Genomic DNA, 19,150 nt, shown 5'->3' on the forward strand with positions numbered 1-19,150 from the left:
CATACTGAAAACAGTGATTCCTAATGATGCCTGAATTATTCACCCTTCCATAGCGAGGTGGTTCCCTCCTCGTGGGGTCAGGGTACCCAGCACCCTAGCCCTAAAATCTCCCTCACTTCTGCGGGAAGTTGCATTTTTCCCTCAGCAATTGCAAACATGATCTTGCTGAACGGAGCTGAATTTTGAAGGCTGAGTTTGCGGTGTGGATTCTGATGGCTTCACGTTAGTTCAAGTCTCTGAGGACCTGTGCCAATAAATGTGAAAGGGACAACAGTAGATTGGCATACTTTTCCATTTCCACCAGGATGAAAAACTGCTATAAATTAAGTCTAACCTTAAATGTATAATCTGTCCTTGGGAAGGGGAGAAAAAAAAAAAAAAAAAAGGATATAGCATCTTCAAGCTCTCGGCATCCCTTACGAGAAAAAATTGGTTCTAAGGGTCTCTGATCTTGTGTTTTAGTAAAATAGAACTGCACGGCTGACTGACAGTTCTGATCTAAAGCATTTACGTTTAAGTTTTGATCTCTCTGCTTTTGATTAAAACTAATGAGCTCATTTAATTCAAAATGGGAATCTCTGATAAGAGAAATAAGGTTGATGTGATTGGATTAGAGGGGCAAATTAAACTCTTAGAGCAGAAGTTTGTGCTTATATAGTGTATTAAAAAGCTGTTGGCGTATTATGGCGTGTTAGATGATGAGAAAAATTTCATAGTAATTCATATTTAATCAGAAGAAATGAAAGTACTAAATATAACATGGCTCTGCTTTTCCCTCGAGTGATAAAAAGCTGTACATTTAAAATGACATCAGATCCATGCTCTCTAAAACAAAAAAAAAGAAAAGAAAAGAAAGAAAATCTTAAGAGAGACACATAAGAAAGGGACACTTGTCAATGGTTCCCTCACCCCAGAAGAAAAGTGCCACAAACATAGGAAAATAGAGCCATATTTAGGCAGGAATGATTCAAGAAAAGCCACAGACAACGAACAGCAAAGTTTCTGTTATAATAGGAGCTTGTATTCGCCCTTCATCTGAGCATCAAGTTTCATGTAAAAAATAGGTATTTCTTTCCCTTAGAAACATATGAAATATGTTTCTTAATGCTGGAAGGCTTGTTTTTGTTATTTTTCTTTGTTTTAATACCTGTTTTCACATTTTCTTAATTCTTACAAGTCCCTTTGTGACACATATTTCTTTGCCCCCCACCCCAGAGGAAATTAGTGGCAGGGTAAGGCTTCTCAAAAAAAAAATCCTATTTGCTGTTGGACATTTTTTTTTAATTTTAAACCCAGAAAAAAATTTTAAACTTTAAAGTATTGTTTTAGGAAAGTAAAATTAGACAGTATTGATTAGGCTCTAAAATGCCAAAATTAATTTCTTTGCAGGAAAACACTTATATTTATAAAATCCATTAGAAGATAGATTTTTTTTTGTTGCCTTGTGGCCTGTTTGCCTAAAGGTATTTGTAGATCAAGACTGCAAACTACCATTTTAAGTTTCAGAAGAAAAGAATTGTTCCCCTTAACCTAAAAGTGCATAAAGGGAAAGAGTAACTGTCTTGCTTAAGAGAGGAGACTATTATTTGTTAATACCCCGTTCAGATGGCAGTAGGGAGGACAAGCTGCCTTTAGTGACAAGAATGGACAATTGATATTGTTAGTAGTTTTTATTCGTTTCCGTCTATACATTCCATTCTAAACCCTCTATCGGGAGTCAGTTGAGAAGACATTATGCTTTCCTATTCCCCCACAACAAAGGAGACCAACTCAGGAAGGCAAGGCCCCTGGCCAGGATATGGTTTCACGGTACTTAGACAACTAAGTGGGCAAATGTTACCAGAAGTGATTTGCAGGGAAAACAAAGAGCAAGCTATCTGTACTCTTCATCTGAAGACTCTCTGCCTCAGTCTTGGTTGATGCCATAAATCTATGGTGTCCTTTTTCATGCTCTCCATGTGCACGGGCCACACTGCCAGGTGTGCTATTGTTACTTACTTACTGTAGATCCTACTTGGGAAGCTGCTGGAAGTTAAAAGGCCTAGAAATCTCCTGCTAGAAACTGGAATGGAGTTACTTTGGATTCATTAATTTTTCTTTTTTATTTTCTGCAAAGGAAACATTTTCTAAATGAGGTACATTGATTACTACGCTCTTAGCACCCATCAGTCATTTATTTTTAGTGAACTCAAGGATTGCACCTGAGCAGTAGCTGTGAGGGGCTGTGTAGACATCTAAATCATGTGTGTGTATATTTTTGTATTCTTCAGTGGAGTCAACCAGCCCCAGTCTGCTAACCACTGACAACACCCTTGAGCGTTCCTTTTTCATCCGAATGAAATCTACTCTGACCAAACGCGGCGTGCACATCAAATCATCAGGATATAAGGTAAGCTGGGCTCTGGGAAGGGACATATTTCTGTCTCAGGCCAATCCTAGGTCATTTGCATCAAGCTTCCCAGCTGGCTGCTTTGGGTCCATATAATTAACGCCTGTGACCTTGAGCAGCCCACGGGGTTCTTAGTTATTTTCCTGTCTCAAGGTAGGGGCTTCATTATACCTCTCATTCTCACTTCAGACATTGCTAAAGCACTAAATCCCTCAATATAGTGTCTTTTCTTAAAACACTTGTTAATAATGCACCAAGGTCTTCAGTACTTGCTAGAAATTCACTTTGATGGGGAAGCTGAACCAAATTCATATCAATCCTTAAGATGAGTGTTCTAGAATGGATACTTGTAAGAATTCCACTTCTCCCTTCAAATTCCCCCTTTCTCTTTAAAGAAAGACTGTCCATTTTACTGACCTCTTGGCCACCAAGACTCATATATGTAAATAAGAAAATCAGGTTGGATGTCAGGAATCTTAATTGAAATTGCACTTATTGCACATTCAGTCATACCTTAGCATACATAGAATACTCAACATACAGAGCACACGTTCCCCACAACAGCCAAGACCAAGTCTGGAGTCATAATCTACATTATTATCATTTTAAGAGTAAGGATAGAAAAGCCTCCTAATCTCGGGAAATTTCAGCATTTCGGTTACCATAGCAACATAAATTAAGACCTATGAAATTTATGAAATGCCTTTGGCAACCTGAAATCTTATCAATTTTACAGCACACTAACCACTCTCTCACACAATATTTACCATATGCAGGAGGACAAACAGCACCCGAATATACAAGAGACGTGGCTGGCATGACCTTTACCACTTTTAGAGTCGAGAGCTTCCAAGAGCTCAATTCTTTAGGGTTACCGTAGCATTGCCAGGGATGCTTAATAGTCATGATTATTGGGCTTAAAACCCATATATAAGTCATCAGAAACCAGCGGCCGCATAAAAGTCAGAGGCGGGTACTTTGTTTGACATGAATTCTTCAGAGGGAAGCAGGCCCTTCCACAAACGACCTTTAGCTGAGCTGTCCTACTGTCTGAAAGGTACACGTGGAACATCCTAACCTTTAACAGGGTTCGAAGAAGGAGACGCTTCAGGCAGCTCCACCCGCAGGAGTATGACCCCATAGCGAGGCCTGTTACAAAGGGATACCTGGAGGAAAAAAATCCCAACTCTATCCTTAGGACTATGCTGATTTTTTTCCTGCCTTACTGAACACAAGACATTTATTCATTATGAAGTGTGTAGCTTTAGCAAGTTTGGAATCTCTAAGCAAGCTGTAGGAAGAGCAGTTAGTGTCACTTTTATGGTAGGAAGCTGCGGTGTTTGCATTCCAGTCTTTAGAAGCTGCAGGCCTTCCTTTTCACCTCTGTTGTGTCAGCATTTGTTCCTCACTTTTAGTGGCTTTTACTGGTTTGTAGGGGGCATGTCCCAAGAGGGAGTAAGGATGGGAGAGGTGAACCATAGTTTGACAAAGCAGCATTTAGTATACTTCAATATCATTGGGTAGTTTAATTTTTGAACAACAATAAAAAATTTACTGCTTTCCCCTGACCGACTAGAGATCATAAAGCCCTGTGAAATTTTGAATCTACAAAAAAGTACACTGTCCAAGTGGAGAAATCATTTGTGTTTCCACGTAGGCAAGAGACCACATAGCTTGCATTCTTTCTGTTTTTGTCATTTGGTCAGCTCAGTACAGCTGCTTTTGCTGCATGGCCTGAAATTGGACAAGCTCATTTCTTAAATATTAATAGATTATTCATTCGATGAATTTTCCTTGAGTTCCTACTCGAGAGCCTCTTCTAGATCCAGTACCCCAGCATTAAACAATAAAAAGTCCCTGCTTTCATGGTACTTAGATTCTAACAGCGAGAGACAGTCAATAACAATAAATAAAGAAGGTGATTTCGGGCAGCAATGAAGCCCAAAACAACCGTAGCTACCGTAGTAGACATGTTACAGTATCTGGGCATGGTGCTCCGTGCATGCATCAGCCCTCACCACAGTCCCAGAAGAAAAAAAAAAATTGTCATCGTTTCCACTTTACAGGTGAAGGACCTAAGGCCAGGGGTTAATTAGCATACCCAGCTTCACAATTTGAAGGGACAGAGCTGGGCTTGAACTCTGGGAGCCTGGCTCCACAGCCTGGGCACCGAACCACTAGGCTACACTGTTATGCTGAGTGGCTGGTGGGGCCACTTTGGATAGCAGTCACGGAGGGTGTCCCTGAGAAGGTGACATGTCACCTATGAGGGGTGAATGAGAGCACACCACCACGGAAACAGCAGAACAGTGTTTGCAGAGTTCCTTGGGCTTGGGATTGAAGACACCTTGCTGCAAGAAAGCATCCTCTAGAAACAAGATGAAATAGTACAATCATGAACATCCAGGATTGGAAAAGAGCAGCTATTCTAGTTTCCATCAAATTCTGCCATGTTAAGGTGATCATATTCCTCTGACCAACCCTGCCCATACATCTTCCGAAGACATCACGAAGGTCGCCATCCAGTACCTTACCTCTCTCCCCAGTACTGCTAACATGAGAGATGATTCTTCCACTCTTTCCCTGATAAGATGAATCATCCAACAGCTCCAGCTCTACCCCTCCTCCTCCACGATGCCCTTGCCTCGTTAATTAACCTTGTCTGCAAGTTAGGGGAAGAGCTGATGGGAGCCCATGACATGACACAGCTGAAGAACATCCCTACTTATCTGTTCATTCTCAGTAAATAAATCTAACAGCTTATAAAACATTCAAATAAAACTGGTAATCACCCCACCACCACACAATAAGCACAAATAAAAAGAAACAGCAATGGTAATTTCACCACACTCCCAATATTCCTCCTAATTTATTACCATTGTTTGCTTCTTTCTTTTCCCGTAAAGCTCCAAGATGTGAAGCCGTGACCAATGCAGGCCACTGTACTTCTCCATTTTTTCTGTGACCTGGGCACATACGCTTTTCTGACTTGTCTGTCACCTTATCTGCCACTCTTTCTTGAAGAGTGTTATTATTGCTGACAGTAATAATGGCTGCAAAAGTAACGCCTGCCGAACATTGACTCTCTGACAGGTACTCTGCCAAACACTTCATACTTCTCTAAACCGTACAGTATTTAAAAACTTCCTCTGTGCCAGGCATTTCTTCAACTTTACATACTATTGTTATGCCCATTTTGCAGGTGGTGAAACTGAGCTTTAGTGGGCTCAGTACTTTGCCCATGTTCACATAGCCCTCAAGCAGCTACCGAGGAGTCAGGATTGACCAGGCAGTTAGGCTCCAGAGTCTGCCCTCCTACCCTCTGCTTCAGTACTTAACAGATAAAGGCCAAAGAAGAGCTCGGCAGGAGCTTGACATCAACAAATGGAAGATTCCTCTCAATTTTTAAAAGAAAGACCCCCTGCCTGATTAGGACCTTCTCTTATGGCCCAGCACATCAAACAGCACTCCTTTACGGAGATCCGCAGAGATTTACCTTCCTTTCCAGGGACTTGAACACCTGCCCAGGTGCCCACCACCAAGAATTCTAGCCAAAGAAGTGCCACTCTGAATCTGCAAATTCAAGTAGAGGGTGTGTGATATAGGTTGCTGTTGCCTCCACGCCCTGGGCCTCGGGAAAGTTGCCCTCTTGCCAATGAAGTTTCCCAGCCGTGAGCTGACATTCAGTTGTCTCTGTCCTCATTTGCTTTGAAATCCACGGTAGCACGTTATCTGGACCAGCCACTTTTTATGCCTCAGGGGCTTCTTGTTGTTTAGGTCCCATTGTTGGCCACATATCTTAGCCTAACACAGCTCTCCTTTAAATTGCATTGCATCAATATTCTGCCTCCTTGATTAGGTCTATGTCTGGGGGAACTTACTAGGTATAGCACAGGGGGTAAAAGGAGATATGTAATCAGGGAAATTAGAGAAGTGAAGACTAATTGGGTCGCCTCCTTCGCTCCTGTCTTTGGAGGATAGTTTCCATTAGCCTGGGACTGTCAGTTTTCTAATCTGCTCTTCAATGCCCACCAGCACCACTGTCGTTTCTGGCGTTTCTATCCACACACATTGTGATGTCCTAACTGGGATGGCATAGCGGAGCATCCTGGGCTGAGAAACAGACACAAAAGAGAGAAACTCTCTGTTATGCTTATAGGATACTGAGAATGTCTCTCAACTCACCGCAGAGGTGAAAACCTTCCCATGCCAAGGGGTCCGGCTAGGTCATACAGAAACAAGTTACTAAGGGAATAAGGGGGCACTTCAGATTCTTCCCTCCCCGCCCCCCCCAAAAAAAACCCAACTCCCAAAGGGACGATTTGGGTATGGATTTGCCTGTAGCTAAGTGTCCTACTAAATGATTTCTGGGGCAGCCGGGTGGCCCAGCGGTTTAGCGCCGCCTTCGGCCTGGGGTATGATCCTGGAGACCCGGGATCGAGTCCTACATCGGGCTCCCTGCATGGAGCCTGCTTCTCCCTCTGCCTGTGTCTCTGCTTCTCTCTCTCTCTCTCTGTCTCTCCTAAATAAATAAATAAAATCTTTAAAAAAATAAAAATAAATAATTTCTGTAACCAATTCAGGCTCCTTATGACATAAAGAGATAAAGAGTCAGAAAGCATAAGTAATAGAGAAAATAATTTGTAGGTTCACTAGCTTATTAGGACTGCAGATTTACCTCAGCTCTAAGAATACCTGTATCTAGACATGAAGTAACAAAGGCAAAAAAATGAGAGGGTGCTAATTAGCTAAAACAAATTCTTCTCTGCTTTCTCTAAGCACAGAGATGCCTTTTTAATTGGAACCTGTTGGTTTTTGTTTTTGTTTTTTTCAAATTCATGGTTGCATCCATTCTGTGGGAAAAGGAACTCCCCTAATTTTACTAGTAATTTGTTTTATTTGGGGTGTCATAAATCCCATTAATGATTTGATTAAATCAGTGGAGCCTCTCCCAAGGTAAATTTATTTTACATCAGGAAGTTCCTGAATCCCTGAGGTAAATCCAGTGATCTCAGGTTACAAACGCGTATTTAATAGGAGGACATCTTTGGTATACTTATTAAAAATCCAAATGAGTACACCTTCCAGAATGTATTTCACCAAACTTACAATAGCTTTTTCCTTCCTCCTCATTTCTCCTTCCCATTTATTCATTTTGTGTTACTACGTATTAAAGTCCTGTTGCAGAAAACATCAACTCCTAGGCGGCAAAAGTTAAAAACCAAGACCTACATTTTGATCCCCTTTATGCAGATGCTCTTCTGGAAAAGTATTTCTCAGAAAACATTTTTTAATAAAAATTATACCCAATATTAAAGAATGACATCTGTAGTTAAGAGCTATTTTCAGTGGTAAATGGCCCTTCTTTTCTTCTTGTTCACTTAGTTGTGCAAGTTGCATCACTAGGATTTCAGTGTCAAAATCACAGCTAGGTAGATTTCAAAGTTGAAAAAAAAAAAAGATTTCAAAGTTGAAGGCTTTTCACATGCAATGTATTCTTAATTGAATGTGTATATTGACAACTCTCAAGATGATGGCAAACTAGGAGGGAATCATTACAGTTTCAGTCATATGGAAGTTTAGTTCTTGGTTTGCTGTGCTGATGAGGTCCACAATAACGAAGATATAACCTCTCGCTCTTGATCATGTGCCCCTTCAATGTGCCACCAAACTGGTTGAATCCACCTAGCTCTATTTCTGGTCCTCTAACTTACAGTCTTTTTCTGGATCTATTGTGAGAAACCTCCCAGAAAATTTTGCTTCTCCATTCCATTCTGTACCCTGCTCCCTGGAATATCTCCCCAAAGCCTCGGTGATCTTTACTTTGTATCTGCTTCTAAGTCATCACTGGTTCACAGTATCAATATATTCAAGAATCTGGTCCTAGCTTACCTTTTCTACCACCATCTCCGTCATTTTTCCCTGGAGCTACTATTACTGATTCTCTAGCAAAATCTGTCCAAATCAGCTTTCCTGAAATATATCTTCATTTCACACTGCTATGCTTTTGACCATGCTATTTTCTTTTTCTAAAATGCCTTTCCACCACACTTGCACCTAGAAAATTCTTACACAACCAACATGGCACTTCTCACATATCACTTCTTTTTTCATCTCCCTTGATGCACCTATTCTCTTCTCCTCTGTGCTAGAATAGCATTAAGACTTATGTAAGCTCTCTTGCCTCGGTTTTCCCACCTGTAAAATGAAGTTATAATAATATATAACCTGAAGACGTTTCCTACAGATCAAGATAAATAACACATGTTCACCTAAGCATCTTCTCTCCTTTTCATGAAGTACTATCATATAGTTTCATGTGAAACTCACAATAATTCTTTTAAGTAATTATACCTTTCCCAACTTGAAGTTAGGTTAAACAGAGGCACAGAAATATGAATTGACTTATCTAAGGTCATATAGATGGTAAATAACAAAACAGAGAAATATCCATATCTCCTGATTTCAAATGCCTTCTTCTTTCCAATATACTACACTGGATACCGGGTGATTTCTCACTATACTTCCTTCCCTCAGCACAGTACACTGCATGTAGTTGCCACTCGATACATGTTAGCTAATTTAAATTGCATGTTCTCTTTTTTTCTGTGATAGCAATGAAAATGTTGATAGTACTGGGCCCTGTAACACACCCTGCTAGTTAACATCAGTGTGACCAGTGGAATGCCTATGAACCCAGTGACTATACTTTGATGGCTCACATTCCTTTATCTTGCCTGCCAGGATATTGTTGAGGATCAGCTGAGGATTCCTTTCAGAAAACAAAAAAATTGAGTCATTTTAATATTACCCATTCATCATGACTTTGTACTGGCATTTGGTGATTTACCATTTTCTTTCTATTAAGTCATCTTTAAAGAACATTTTTCTAGATATAAATATTTTGAGGCTCTTTCTGAAAATTAGAACAATATTGCTGATATCATACCTTCCAATACAACGCCATGATTTCTCAAAGACTGATAAAAATAAATGAAGTGTTACTCTAAGGAGGTTGGTTCTTTCTTTGCCCAAGAGGGTAACTGTATGCAGTGAATTTTAATTGTACCAGGAGAAGTGTAGCTTAGAGGTATGACTAGAACTAATATGAAGGGCAATGTGGTAGTGGTCCTTCTCTGGAGATTTCTAAGAGCATACACTAAACTTATCAGTTAGGAGTCTCTCCTCCTCCTAGTCAATTGTGGACAGACTAGGTACCATCTGGATGTTTCCCCCAGTCTGAGATTCAGAGATGTTCCAGATGTCCAGACATATCAGTACTTCTCCTAAAGCCTTTGCTTCGGCTTTGTGTTGTCTTGAAATGATGACTACAGTATTCCAAACTGCACAAAATGTAACTGTCTTGTCAAATCAATAGATGAATTTTCAGAAAGACCAAAAATTCTGTCAACCATTCAGGCTTTCTAAGACTACGCATTTATTGCCTTTCAATCAACCCAGACACCCAGAATAAATTGAAGGAGAAAAAATTTCCAGGGTAGAACTTACAGGCAGAGGTTATCCTGATGAAAAATGCAAATAGAGGAGAGAACCAATAAAATCAAATTTTTAAAATCCTATTACCTCTTTTTTCTCCCTGCTCACCTCTGCACAATTGTCCATTACAATGTGGTTTCCAGTGTCATTTTAAATACAACTGACACTGTTTCTGATCTTAAAGAATTTATTTCCCATTACCAAGGCATGACAGTAGGTCTAGCTTGGGATATGTCATTTCTGCCGGGACTAATCAGCTAGCTATTTTACCAACTAGAGGCATAATCACTAGCCATTCTGTGAAGCATCTGTAAATTCTAAGTATGTCAGTAACTGCAGCCCAAGTATTTTGCTAACTTACAGGTATTTCATTTTTTATCATACAGATTTTAGAAAGAAGGCAGGAGAAGTTAGAGCATCCCATCTTCAACTAACACTAGATCTTTTCAGGTTGGCTGTCTGAACCTTTGGTAGCTAAGAATGATGAAAGTGATGATCACTTTCAAAACGAAATCTTTGATGTAAAAATTAACAACTCTTTCTGTATATAGTGTCTTGCACTAATCCCCTTCAGAATTATCATCAATGTCCCTATAAATATATTCCCAATCTGATAATTTCCTTAAATGTAATCTCACTATATGAGACTTTAGCCCAATTAAAAAAAAAAGTCTTAAAAGGAAAAAAAATACAATCTGAAGAACTAAAAAGTCAACTCAAACATAGTTCATCATTTCTGAGACCTAGCACTTGATATGAAAAATGCCTCAACAGCAGCAGCCAAGGCCCTCCGTTGCTGTTTCCCCCAAGTCACCTCTTGATCCAGTGGTCTGAAGTAGCAGGTGCTTCACTCTGTACAGATTTCAAGGGCTTCCAGATTCCTTACTCTGTTTGACCTTCATTACTTGAAAACTGCTCTACTGAATGGTGATTAAGCACAGAGGCTATGATGTCAGACAGTCGGGGATTTGGACTCAGTCCTGTCATTTCTGACTCTTTGATTTTTAAGTAAATTGTTTAACTCTTTTAAGCATCTGTTTCCTTTCTCACAAAGTCCTGGTAGAACCTTCTTCAGGAGGTACTGTAAAATAAAGAAGATATAGATAAAGTACCACTACAGTGCCTGACCCAGAGTAAGAATGCAATACATGTCCATATGTGAGGTTTAATGTTTATGGCACTTGAACTGTGAGTTGATCTAGATAGTCCAAAATCATAACTTCTACAACTCTGTGTGTGCACCTATAACTATGGAAAATAGTAATTCATCAATAATATTTCAGATTATCTCCTGGAAGTTATACGAGCTCAGGAATAATAAACGATTTCTCCAGAATATAGAAAATGCATTTATTTCTGGGAAATTTCTCCCTGCTTAAGTGTCCTGAATATTGATTTGATTTTAAGAGACAAAATATGACTGAAATACGTCATCTGTTCCTTTAACAAAAGAAGCACATAACACATGGTTTTCTTTGGAATTAATTTAGCCTCATGGCAAGACTAACATAGCCCTTGAATACAAGAAGTGAATTAATTTAGCCTCATGGCAAGACTAACATAGCCCTTGAATGCAAGAAGTGAAGTAGGGGCAGGGCCAATTTCATGTTGTTGATCTCTGGGATAAATGGAGCTCCTAGGCTCCCACAGTCCAGGAGGCTCTAGGTTTGGTTAATGTATCTATATAGACATAAATTAAATCCTTTGGGGAAGGCAAACCACCACTGTGGCTTGAACCCAACCTGCATCTCAAGAGGTACTGTACCACATTCTGGACGAAATTGTGTTGGCTCATTCCAAATAAGGGAAGAGAGCCTGGATTCAGTTTCTTTCTTCTAGTGTCATAAATTCTTAGGGGACAAGGAACTAGTCACATCTCTCCTGTCACTCTATGAATAGCCTCCACCATCAGACTAAAAGAATGACCCATTGCAAAAGAATGGCCCATTGCAAAGTGCCTTGAGTTACAAGACTTACTTATAAGACTCTTACTTAAAAGAATCATCTGTACTATCATTTCTCAACCCTCTGCTGCTGTGGGTATGGATGTGTTGGTGTGTATGTTTATTCTGACCTACCAGCGGGCAATGGATTGGAAACGTCACTTTCAGCTCATTGCTGGTAATGGTTTACAGAACCAATCCATATAAGTTGTTGCTGAACTGACAGCAGTATTTATACCTCCCTTTTGCCAGGGCTTTTGTACCTTCTTTTTATTCTCCCTCTATATAGGTTGTCTTCAGGTATTCCCATGGGACACACCTCCATTTCATTCAGATTTCTGCCCTCATGCCGCTTCCCTCACCACCCCATCTAAAATAGCTCAAGCACACCTTCTGTACCCCATCATCTTCTTTATCCTTCTGCCTTATTGTTCTTCATAGCACTGAACACAACCTGACACTATGTCATAAATTTATCTGTATATAATTTGTCTCCCCATCACACTGTAAGCTTAAGCTCCCACAAGAGCTTCCAGGACATAATAGAAATTCAATAAACATTTGTTTAAAAATGAATGAACTTAGAAATATTGGTCATCATTTGTATGAAGGCTAGAATATATTCCTTCCTTAGGTCAGTCTGAAGTTCCTTTAAAGGGGATTTAGAGATGAGAATATGCAGCCACTGGAATTATATAACTTTTTGAGTTTCCAGGCCCTATTGCCAGGAAGAGAAGTTGAAGATTTTTCCCTTTTCCTTTTAAAATGCCTGTACTAATGGTTGACATCTTCTATAACATCTTTTTCATGCTATCATATTCAGTTTTTTAAAAATCAACATGTATTTAACTTGTACCCCACTTGTACCCAATTCTAGAGGCTAGAACTCTGGAAGCACAATCAAGAGTCACTTGATTATTACTTGGTAGTTCTGAATATATTTAACAGTCCTCAACAGCCCCTTGTCAAATGTCCTTCAAACTCATGACTCCTTGTAGAAGTCATGAAAACAGAGTAGCTTAATAGGGGCACACCTGGTGAGGGGAGTGAGAAAATTTCATTCTCCTGCCAGCACATTACTATTCGCTTGCTATGCAACATTGGATGAACAGACTGATTATTCTGGGCTTCTGTTTCCTTGCTAGAAACAAAGGAAACAATCAGACTTGCTTCCAGTGTTCTTTTGTCATGTGCTTGTAGAGATTGTATCCCCTTTTAGCTCTACTCTCTACATTAGGGTAAAAGCCCCTTTGGGACTCTCAGGGTAGAATGGAATAGAAAGTCCACCTAATCTGGAGCAGCTTCACTCACTCCTAAAAAGAGAAAGGTTAAACCTACCAGCAAGTTCTAGCAAAGGCCACCTAAGAGTTAGCAACAGCTACCATACTGCTTTACAGCCAGTGCTGGTTTGAGAACCTGAAATGTGGGAAAAATGGGGAACATTTAACCAAGCCCCTGCCACAAGTGAGGAAAGGTCTAGGGAAGATTCTTTAATTCTTAGATGAACTTTTGTACCTTGTCCTATGTAGAGACTATGAATAGACTACATTTCTGGGAAATCAAATGAGATCCCAAATTGAGTGCAATAATAAAATGGTGCTTTGAGGATAACTCTCTTGCCTTATTCCAATGGCAGTGACAAATTGTTTTTCCTTACTCATTTTAACACAATGTGTACTCACCCCTTTTTATGCCAAATAACACACATTTTATGTTCTTATTAAATTCATCTATCTTCACCTTTAATTTTTTTTTTTGCAGTTGGCTTATTGATGAACATCTCTGTCAGCGTTGTCTGAAACGGTTGTTAAGTTTCCAGTTGAAGGGAACTGCAACTTTTAACCTAACTGAAATAGCCCTGCAGACAGTTGAGTCCTAGGTAAATGTTTTTTAATGCTGAATGGAACTAAGACTATTATCATTGTCAAATCCCTCAAAGGAAGGTATTGTGGAAATGTAAAACATTCTTATTCTTGAATTGTTGTTTTGTTATAAACTATCTTCTCCATGAAACAGTAACTTTTTTTTTTTTCTCTTTCCACTGGAAAGATCTGGAGAATGACACAGTTGGTCCAAGGACCCATAGTAGCCATATTCCAGGCACCTTGGTGCAGTAGAGGAATGTTAAGTTCTCTGGATTATATCTTTAAGACACAAAAGTGGCAGTGCCTAATGCCTCCATGTTCTCAAGCAGAGAGCCTTTAGGTCGGCCTCAGTGAATTAAAACCGGAAGTCGACATAGGCTGACAGCAAGCCAAGTCAGTAGGTGGAAAGGAAGTGGAGCTCGGAACCAAAAGACCATACTGCCCCTCTCTCATAGGCTGAACCTAGAGAGGGCCCTTGTCCAGTCCTCTTTTCCACACAAATCTCCCCTTGGGAAAGCACCAGTGCCAGTGTACCACAACAGTTCAGGAGACATTTGGGCCCTTCCCCCAAAGAATCTTTTCTCCCTCCTGCATACATAAATCATACCTCCTAATCATGCCATCCAGTCCTAAAAACTTTAAAAGGATGGTGCTCTGTGAGTGAAAATTCATAGGCACCTGCTCTTGATTTACTTCCTGCTTAGAATAATTTTTACACAGCTGCAGTATCACAGAGTGACTCTGTTCCCAGTACCCAACAGTGAGGCTCAGACAAGGGATATGTTGGATGTTTGGGTTATAATGATTTCAGCTATTCCTCTTTTTTTACAGCATCATTAGTAATCTGTCATTCTAATAATAATAATTCCCTTTTGACATCATGGAGGTAAGAAGAAATCATCACTGACATCAAAAATGAGGTGATATTTCAGCGGTATTATTTCGCTGAAGATAAAATGGAAAGCTTTATTACTCCCCATGCCTTTAAAGAAAGCTGAACAAGGCATATGCTGACCCTAGAGCTTATCTACTTCAGTTCCTTCCAGACTGATATGAAATAACTAATTTTAATTGTTCCAACTAGAGCTTCAGAATGTGCTTTCCCCCCCAAAGCTTTGCATCCACATAATGGAAACTTTTTCAAAAACAAGCTTTATCGGTTTATAATAAACCAGGAAATCAAAAGAAAATTCCATTGTTCCCAAAAATTATCTTTAGTTTTTGCTCTTCAGTATCACCTTTTGTTCAAAGTATTTAGGAATTGATTTCACTCAATCATGCAGTCAATACTAATTGTGTGCCTGTTGGGTAAATACACACTATTCCGGGTACTAGGAAGACAAAGATGGATAAAATAGAGTCCTTGGTCCAGGGAACAGAGTCTAGACTGAGGCAGACACACAAAGAAATGTGTGCTGTAGTATAGATATGTTCCAAGGGCAATGGAATGAAATAAATAAGTCTATCTGGTGGGACAGGAAAGCTTCTCCAATACAGCATCATTTTAACCAGTTCTTAAAGGACAAACGTGCCCTACAGAGATATTAGAGAACAGAACTCAAGGCAGAGGGAACAGTCTCAGCAAAGAGATGAAGGCATCAAGTGCACTGAGCAGAAAGAAAGCTGGTCCTTAAGGGAATCGGGGAGTGAAGACATCTAATCTCACTCGGCAAATGTAGACAGGAGTAGGAGGAGTCTTCATTTAGTGCAACACAAACTCCATGGGCTAATCAATGTTCAGGGTAACAGGATGAAGATTAATACTGTTTTATTCAAACAAAACTTCATGCATTCGTTGTGAGAAAAAGACCACCTATTTTCTACTAACGGGATCAAGAAGGTCGTTCTCAGCCTATGGGATAAGAGAATAAGTACATGGAATTAAGTAAGTCATTGGATAACTCCTCTTGGAATGTTCTCAATTTATTTTTCCTTCGACCTTTCTGCCCTATATGAGTGCTGGGATTTCCCTGCCCCCGCCCCTGAATCTTAGAGGCGGATATAAAGAGACATTCTGAAAGGAGGAATATGATTTTCCTAGATTCAGTAACTCAAGAAAAAAAAAAACTGAAATCCTTATGCATTAAAATCTTAGATTGCAAAACAAATCAGAAATAGGAAGCATCACACAGACCTGAGTCAGCTGAGTATGTGGTCTGTACACTGTTAGGTATCTGAATTCTTGGAAATGTCTGGGTATTTGGCACAATATAAGCAAAGCCTACATATCAGGCAGCACAGCCTACGGTTTCCCTTAAATATAACATTTCGTAAAACCTCTGGTTTTAGGAATGGTTACTTCTTTCTCATTAAAAAAAACAACAACAACAACATTACTTGTACTTCAACTCATTTTCTTCTAATTCTGGTTGGCCATTCAGCATTTCTACTAATTGTAGTAATCTCTATAAACAGTGTTATCTGAACACCCAACCCCTTTGTTCCAATAAAGCCTGTGCATGTCAGACCAGTTACAGTTCACGTGCAATTAAACAACTGTTCTCAGATGAGCAGTAACTGATGACAGAAAATCTGAACATTATAGCCATGCAAATATTCAATATTTTAAGTGATATTTTAAAAGTCCAGTATAGCATCTAGCTACCAGATTTGCATTATGAGCAAATTTTCACCCTTTCTTTCCCCCTCTCCCGAGAAAATAAAAATTTTCTATTCCTGGATTGGATGCTTAATTACTTCCTTAAAAACAAACTTTAAACAAATAAAAGGAAGAAAATCTCCCTTTCTCTATTTTTTTGCTGTGCCTGCAGAGGCTTTATCATTCTATCAAAGATAATATGAAACTTTGGTGTTTTGTGTTGCAGATCATTAGCTGACTTGCTTTTTATCTGCTTGATTTTATTTAGTTTTCTTTCTCAAACATCTTTTTTTTTTCCTTCAAATAATCAATGCTCTTGATTGCTCTCAAATGCATCTGCTTGTATCACCACAAAGCTAGTGTAACCCCGTGGAGTACACTCCCAAACCATGCAAGAGCCAGTTAAGAGCAGATCTTTTTGTTTAAGTCAGCTCTCAGGATAGAAGGGGAAATCGCATCCCCAGTTGGCTCTTGACTTTTTCATTACCAAACACAGAGGCTAGAAAAGAGAACTGGACAAAAATGGGCTTGGGTATATGTTCAGTTGCTTTGCATGTACTAAAGCAACACAGAGCTGATGCACAATAAACAAACATGCATTATGGGTTGTTTTCAGTCACTTTATAGACACATGCATTCATAAATTTTGATACGGTTGTAAGAAGCCGACTTTGATGGGACCAAACTCACAGACGAGCTTTCGATCGCTGGAGCAACCACAGTCTAACTTTATGTTGACAATTTATCAGCTCTTCTCCGTCAAGGAAAATTGTTTTTTAGTGCTTGCCTATTAGCAATCACATGCATAATATGAAATTGAGTTTTGGGGAGGACGGCCTACCATCTGTCTTTCTGATTCTTTTTTCAGCATTTCACGCTCAAGTTCAACTCTCTGTGTATCAGAATGCTGTAAAACAGGATTTACCCATAATATGGGCACTTAGCAAGAAAAATGGGCCAGATACCAGTGTTATCTTATAACTTGCAGACTTTTAAAAAGGAAAATCATTGATACCCCAATCTGTGTGTTATCTTATGAGTGTACTTCAAATTCTGTCTGCCATTACAAAGCCAACTTGGGTATGACTGGTTCTTGGTAGAGAATAGTTCATTAGGGTGCTTTGAAAAGTGTGAAGACACTTTTATAAAAATAAAAATTCAAATAGAAAGTGGAATGTAATGTGAGGTTAAGAAAATGGAGCTATAAAGGACTGGTGTGAAGAATGAAAAAGATGTATTTAGTTTCCCTTCCAAGTTCCAATATGCTAAGATTTTTATCAATAATATTGTTTTTCCGCAACAATACCTGCCTCAGGGAACATCTGCTCTGTAGCTGTCAGGATTATACTTCTCAAAATATGCTTAAGATGATTCTGTTAAATTGATAAAAAATAGGACACTCTGCAATGTAGAAGGACTGCTCAAAAGCACATTCCCAAGCCTTTCATGTGTAACTGCATTTGTGCGGCAGGGCATTTATTATGCTATAAATTCCATCACTGATTTTGGCCAGTTCAGATTGATTCTGCAGTAACTGTAAGTAATGAACCTTCTAGAGCTGAAGGGGGGAGGAAAAGAGGAGGAGGAGAGGTAGCCAATACACATGTGGCTGTGGAAATACAAATCGTAGGGTTCGTTTAGGCACAGCTTTTATCAGATCATTCAGCCAATACCGTACAAAGCAGGAAAATATATATCCAGAAAAATCTACAGGTTCCTTGACCTGACTCCAGGAGTTACGACAGGCAGACGCAGGAGAACAATTCTTGAGGAAAGGAAACTATTTATCTTTCCCTGAACTTGTACTTCCCAAACTTGTTCCTTCTCATCTTTTTTACTTTTTGCCATCTAAAGCACAGGCAGCTGCCCATCCTACAGGAGCAATAAAATATGGAGCTCTCTTCTTAGGGAAAAGTTGGCCATCCCTGAAGGTGACCTCCCTCAGCTCAAGTACCTAGGACTGGATGGACCCTTAGACCCAGCAGAAGAAGGAGCTGGGGTGTGACTATCGTCAGTTCAGACTTTTGTAAAGAGGGAACTCAGTTATCCTGGAGTTGATTACTGAGACTAGTAAGAAACCAAGGTAACCAATGAGATGAATAACAGGAGAAACACCACTTGAGGTGCCCCATGACTGCTGCCCCTAACCCCCCAGGCTCAGCCAAAGTGGTGGCTAAAGAAAGAAGGTGTCAATGAATGAAGCCAAGGCAGCAATAATCTGCAACTACAGTAGAGAAGTATATACCATCTAATATTACAGTGGGGAAGGGGGATTCTGATATTCTTTCAACCTGAGCACTAGGAAAATAGGCAGGATGTGGGAGATGGAAGAGAGTGTGATTTGGGATCATGGATGTCAGCAAAGCTAGAGAGGAGTAGAGTAGTGAGATTTTGGGAAGGAAGGAGGAGAAGAATATGCAAAGGGTTGACATGAAAGACACACTTCACCTAGGGAGGGAGACCAAGGAAATCTTCAGTTTATTCTTACCCAGCTCCCTTCTTCTCTCTGATTTCACTTTCATGGAATGCTTAGGAACAGGGTCAGTCCCAGAATGTTGGACCTGATAGCATGGGCATTAGGGGCATAGCTTCAATGGAATGTGGACAGGCAGTATTTTGTTCTGGTCCTGGGGTTTGTGTCCCCATCCCAGTGAATTATCAAAACTACAGAGGTATGAACAGATAATCCATCTCAGAGAATGGCAAAGCATCCTCACTGTTCATTTGCCCCAAGAACAAATACCACAAACTTTTCTGAGATTCTCCCCCTATGTTCTTTTCCCTTTCCCTCTTGAGAATCATAGACCTGTAGAGCTGAAAAGTTCATACGTGTGGTATTTGAATATCATGAGGTAGA

The 19,150-nt window shown here is 39.8% G+C and overlaps 1 protein-coding gene across 13 annotated transcripts in view; it reads left to right on the forward strand.

Annotated features, from left to right (window-relative positions):
- NPAS3 (neuronal PAS domain protein 3) overlaps positions 1-19,150 on the forward strand; it is an 832,714-nt gene that overhangs the window by 766,361 nt on the left and 47,203 nt on the right. For all 13 annotated transcript variants that reach the window (XM_072761402.1, XM_072761394.1, XM_072761396.1 and 10 more), the window contains one exon: positions 2,271-2,389. In XM_072761402.1, the coding sequence (XP_072617503.1) occupies positions 2,271-2,389 (119 nt within the window). The remainder of the gene's footprint in view (positions 1-2,270; positions 2,390-19,150) is intronic.

Source organism: Vulpes vulpes, chromosome 6, assembly GCF_048418805.1.
Source record: "Vulpes vulpes isolate BD-2025 chromosome 6, VulVul3, whole genome shotgun sequence".
Taxonomy (NCBI): Eukaryota; Metazoa; Chordata; class Mammalia; order Carnivora; family Canidae; genus Vulpes; species Vulpes vulpes.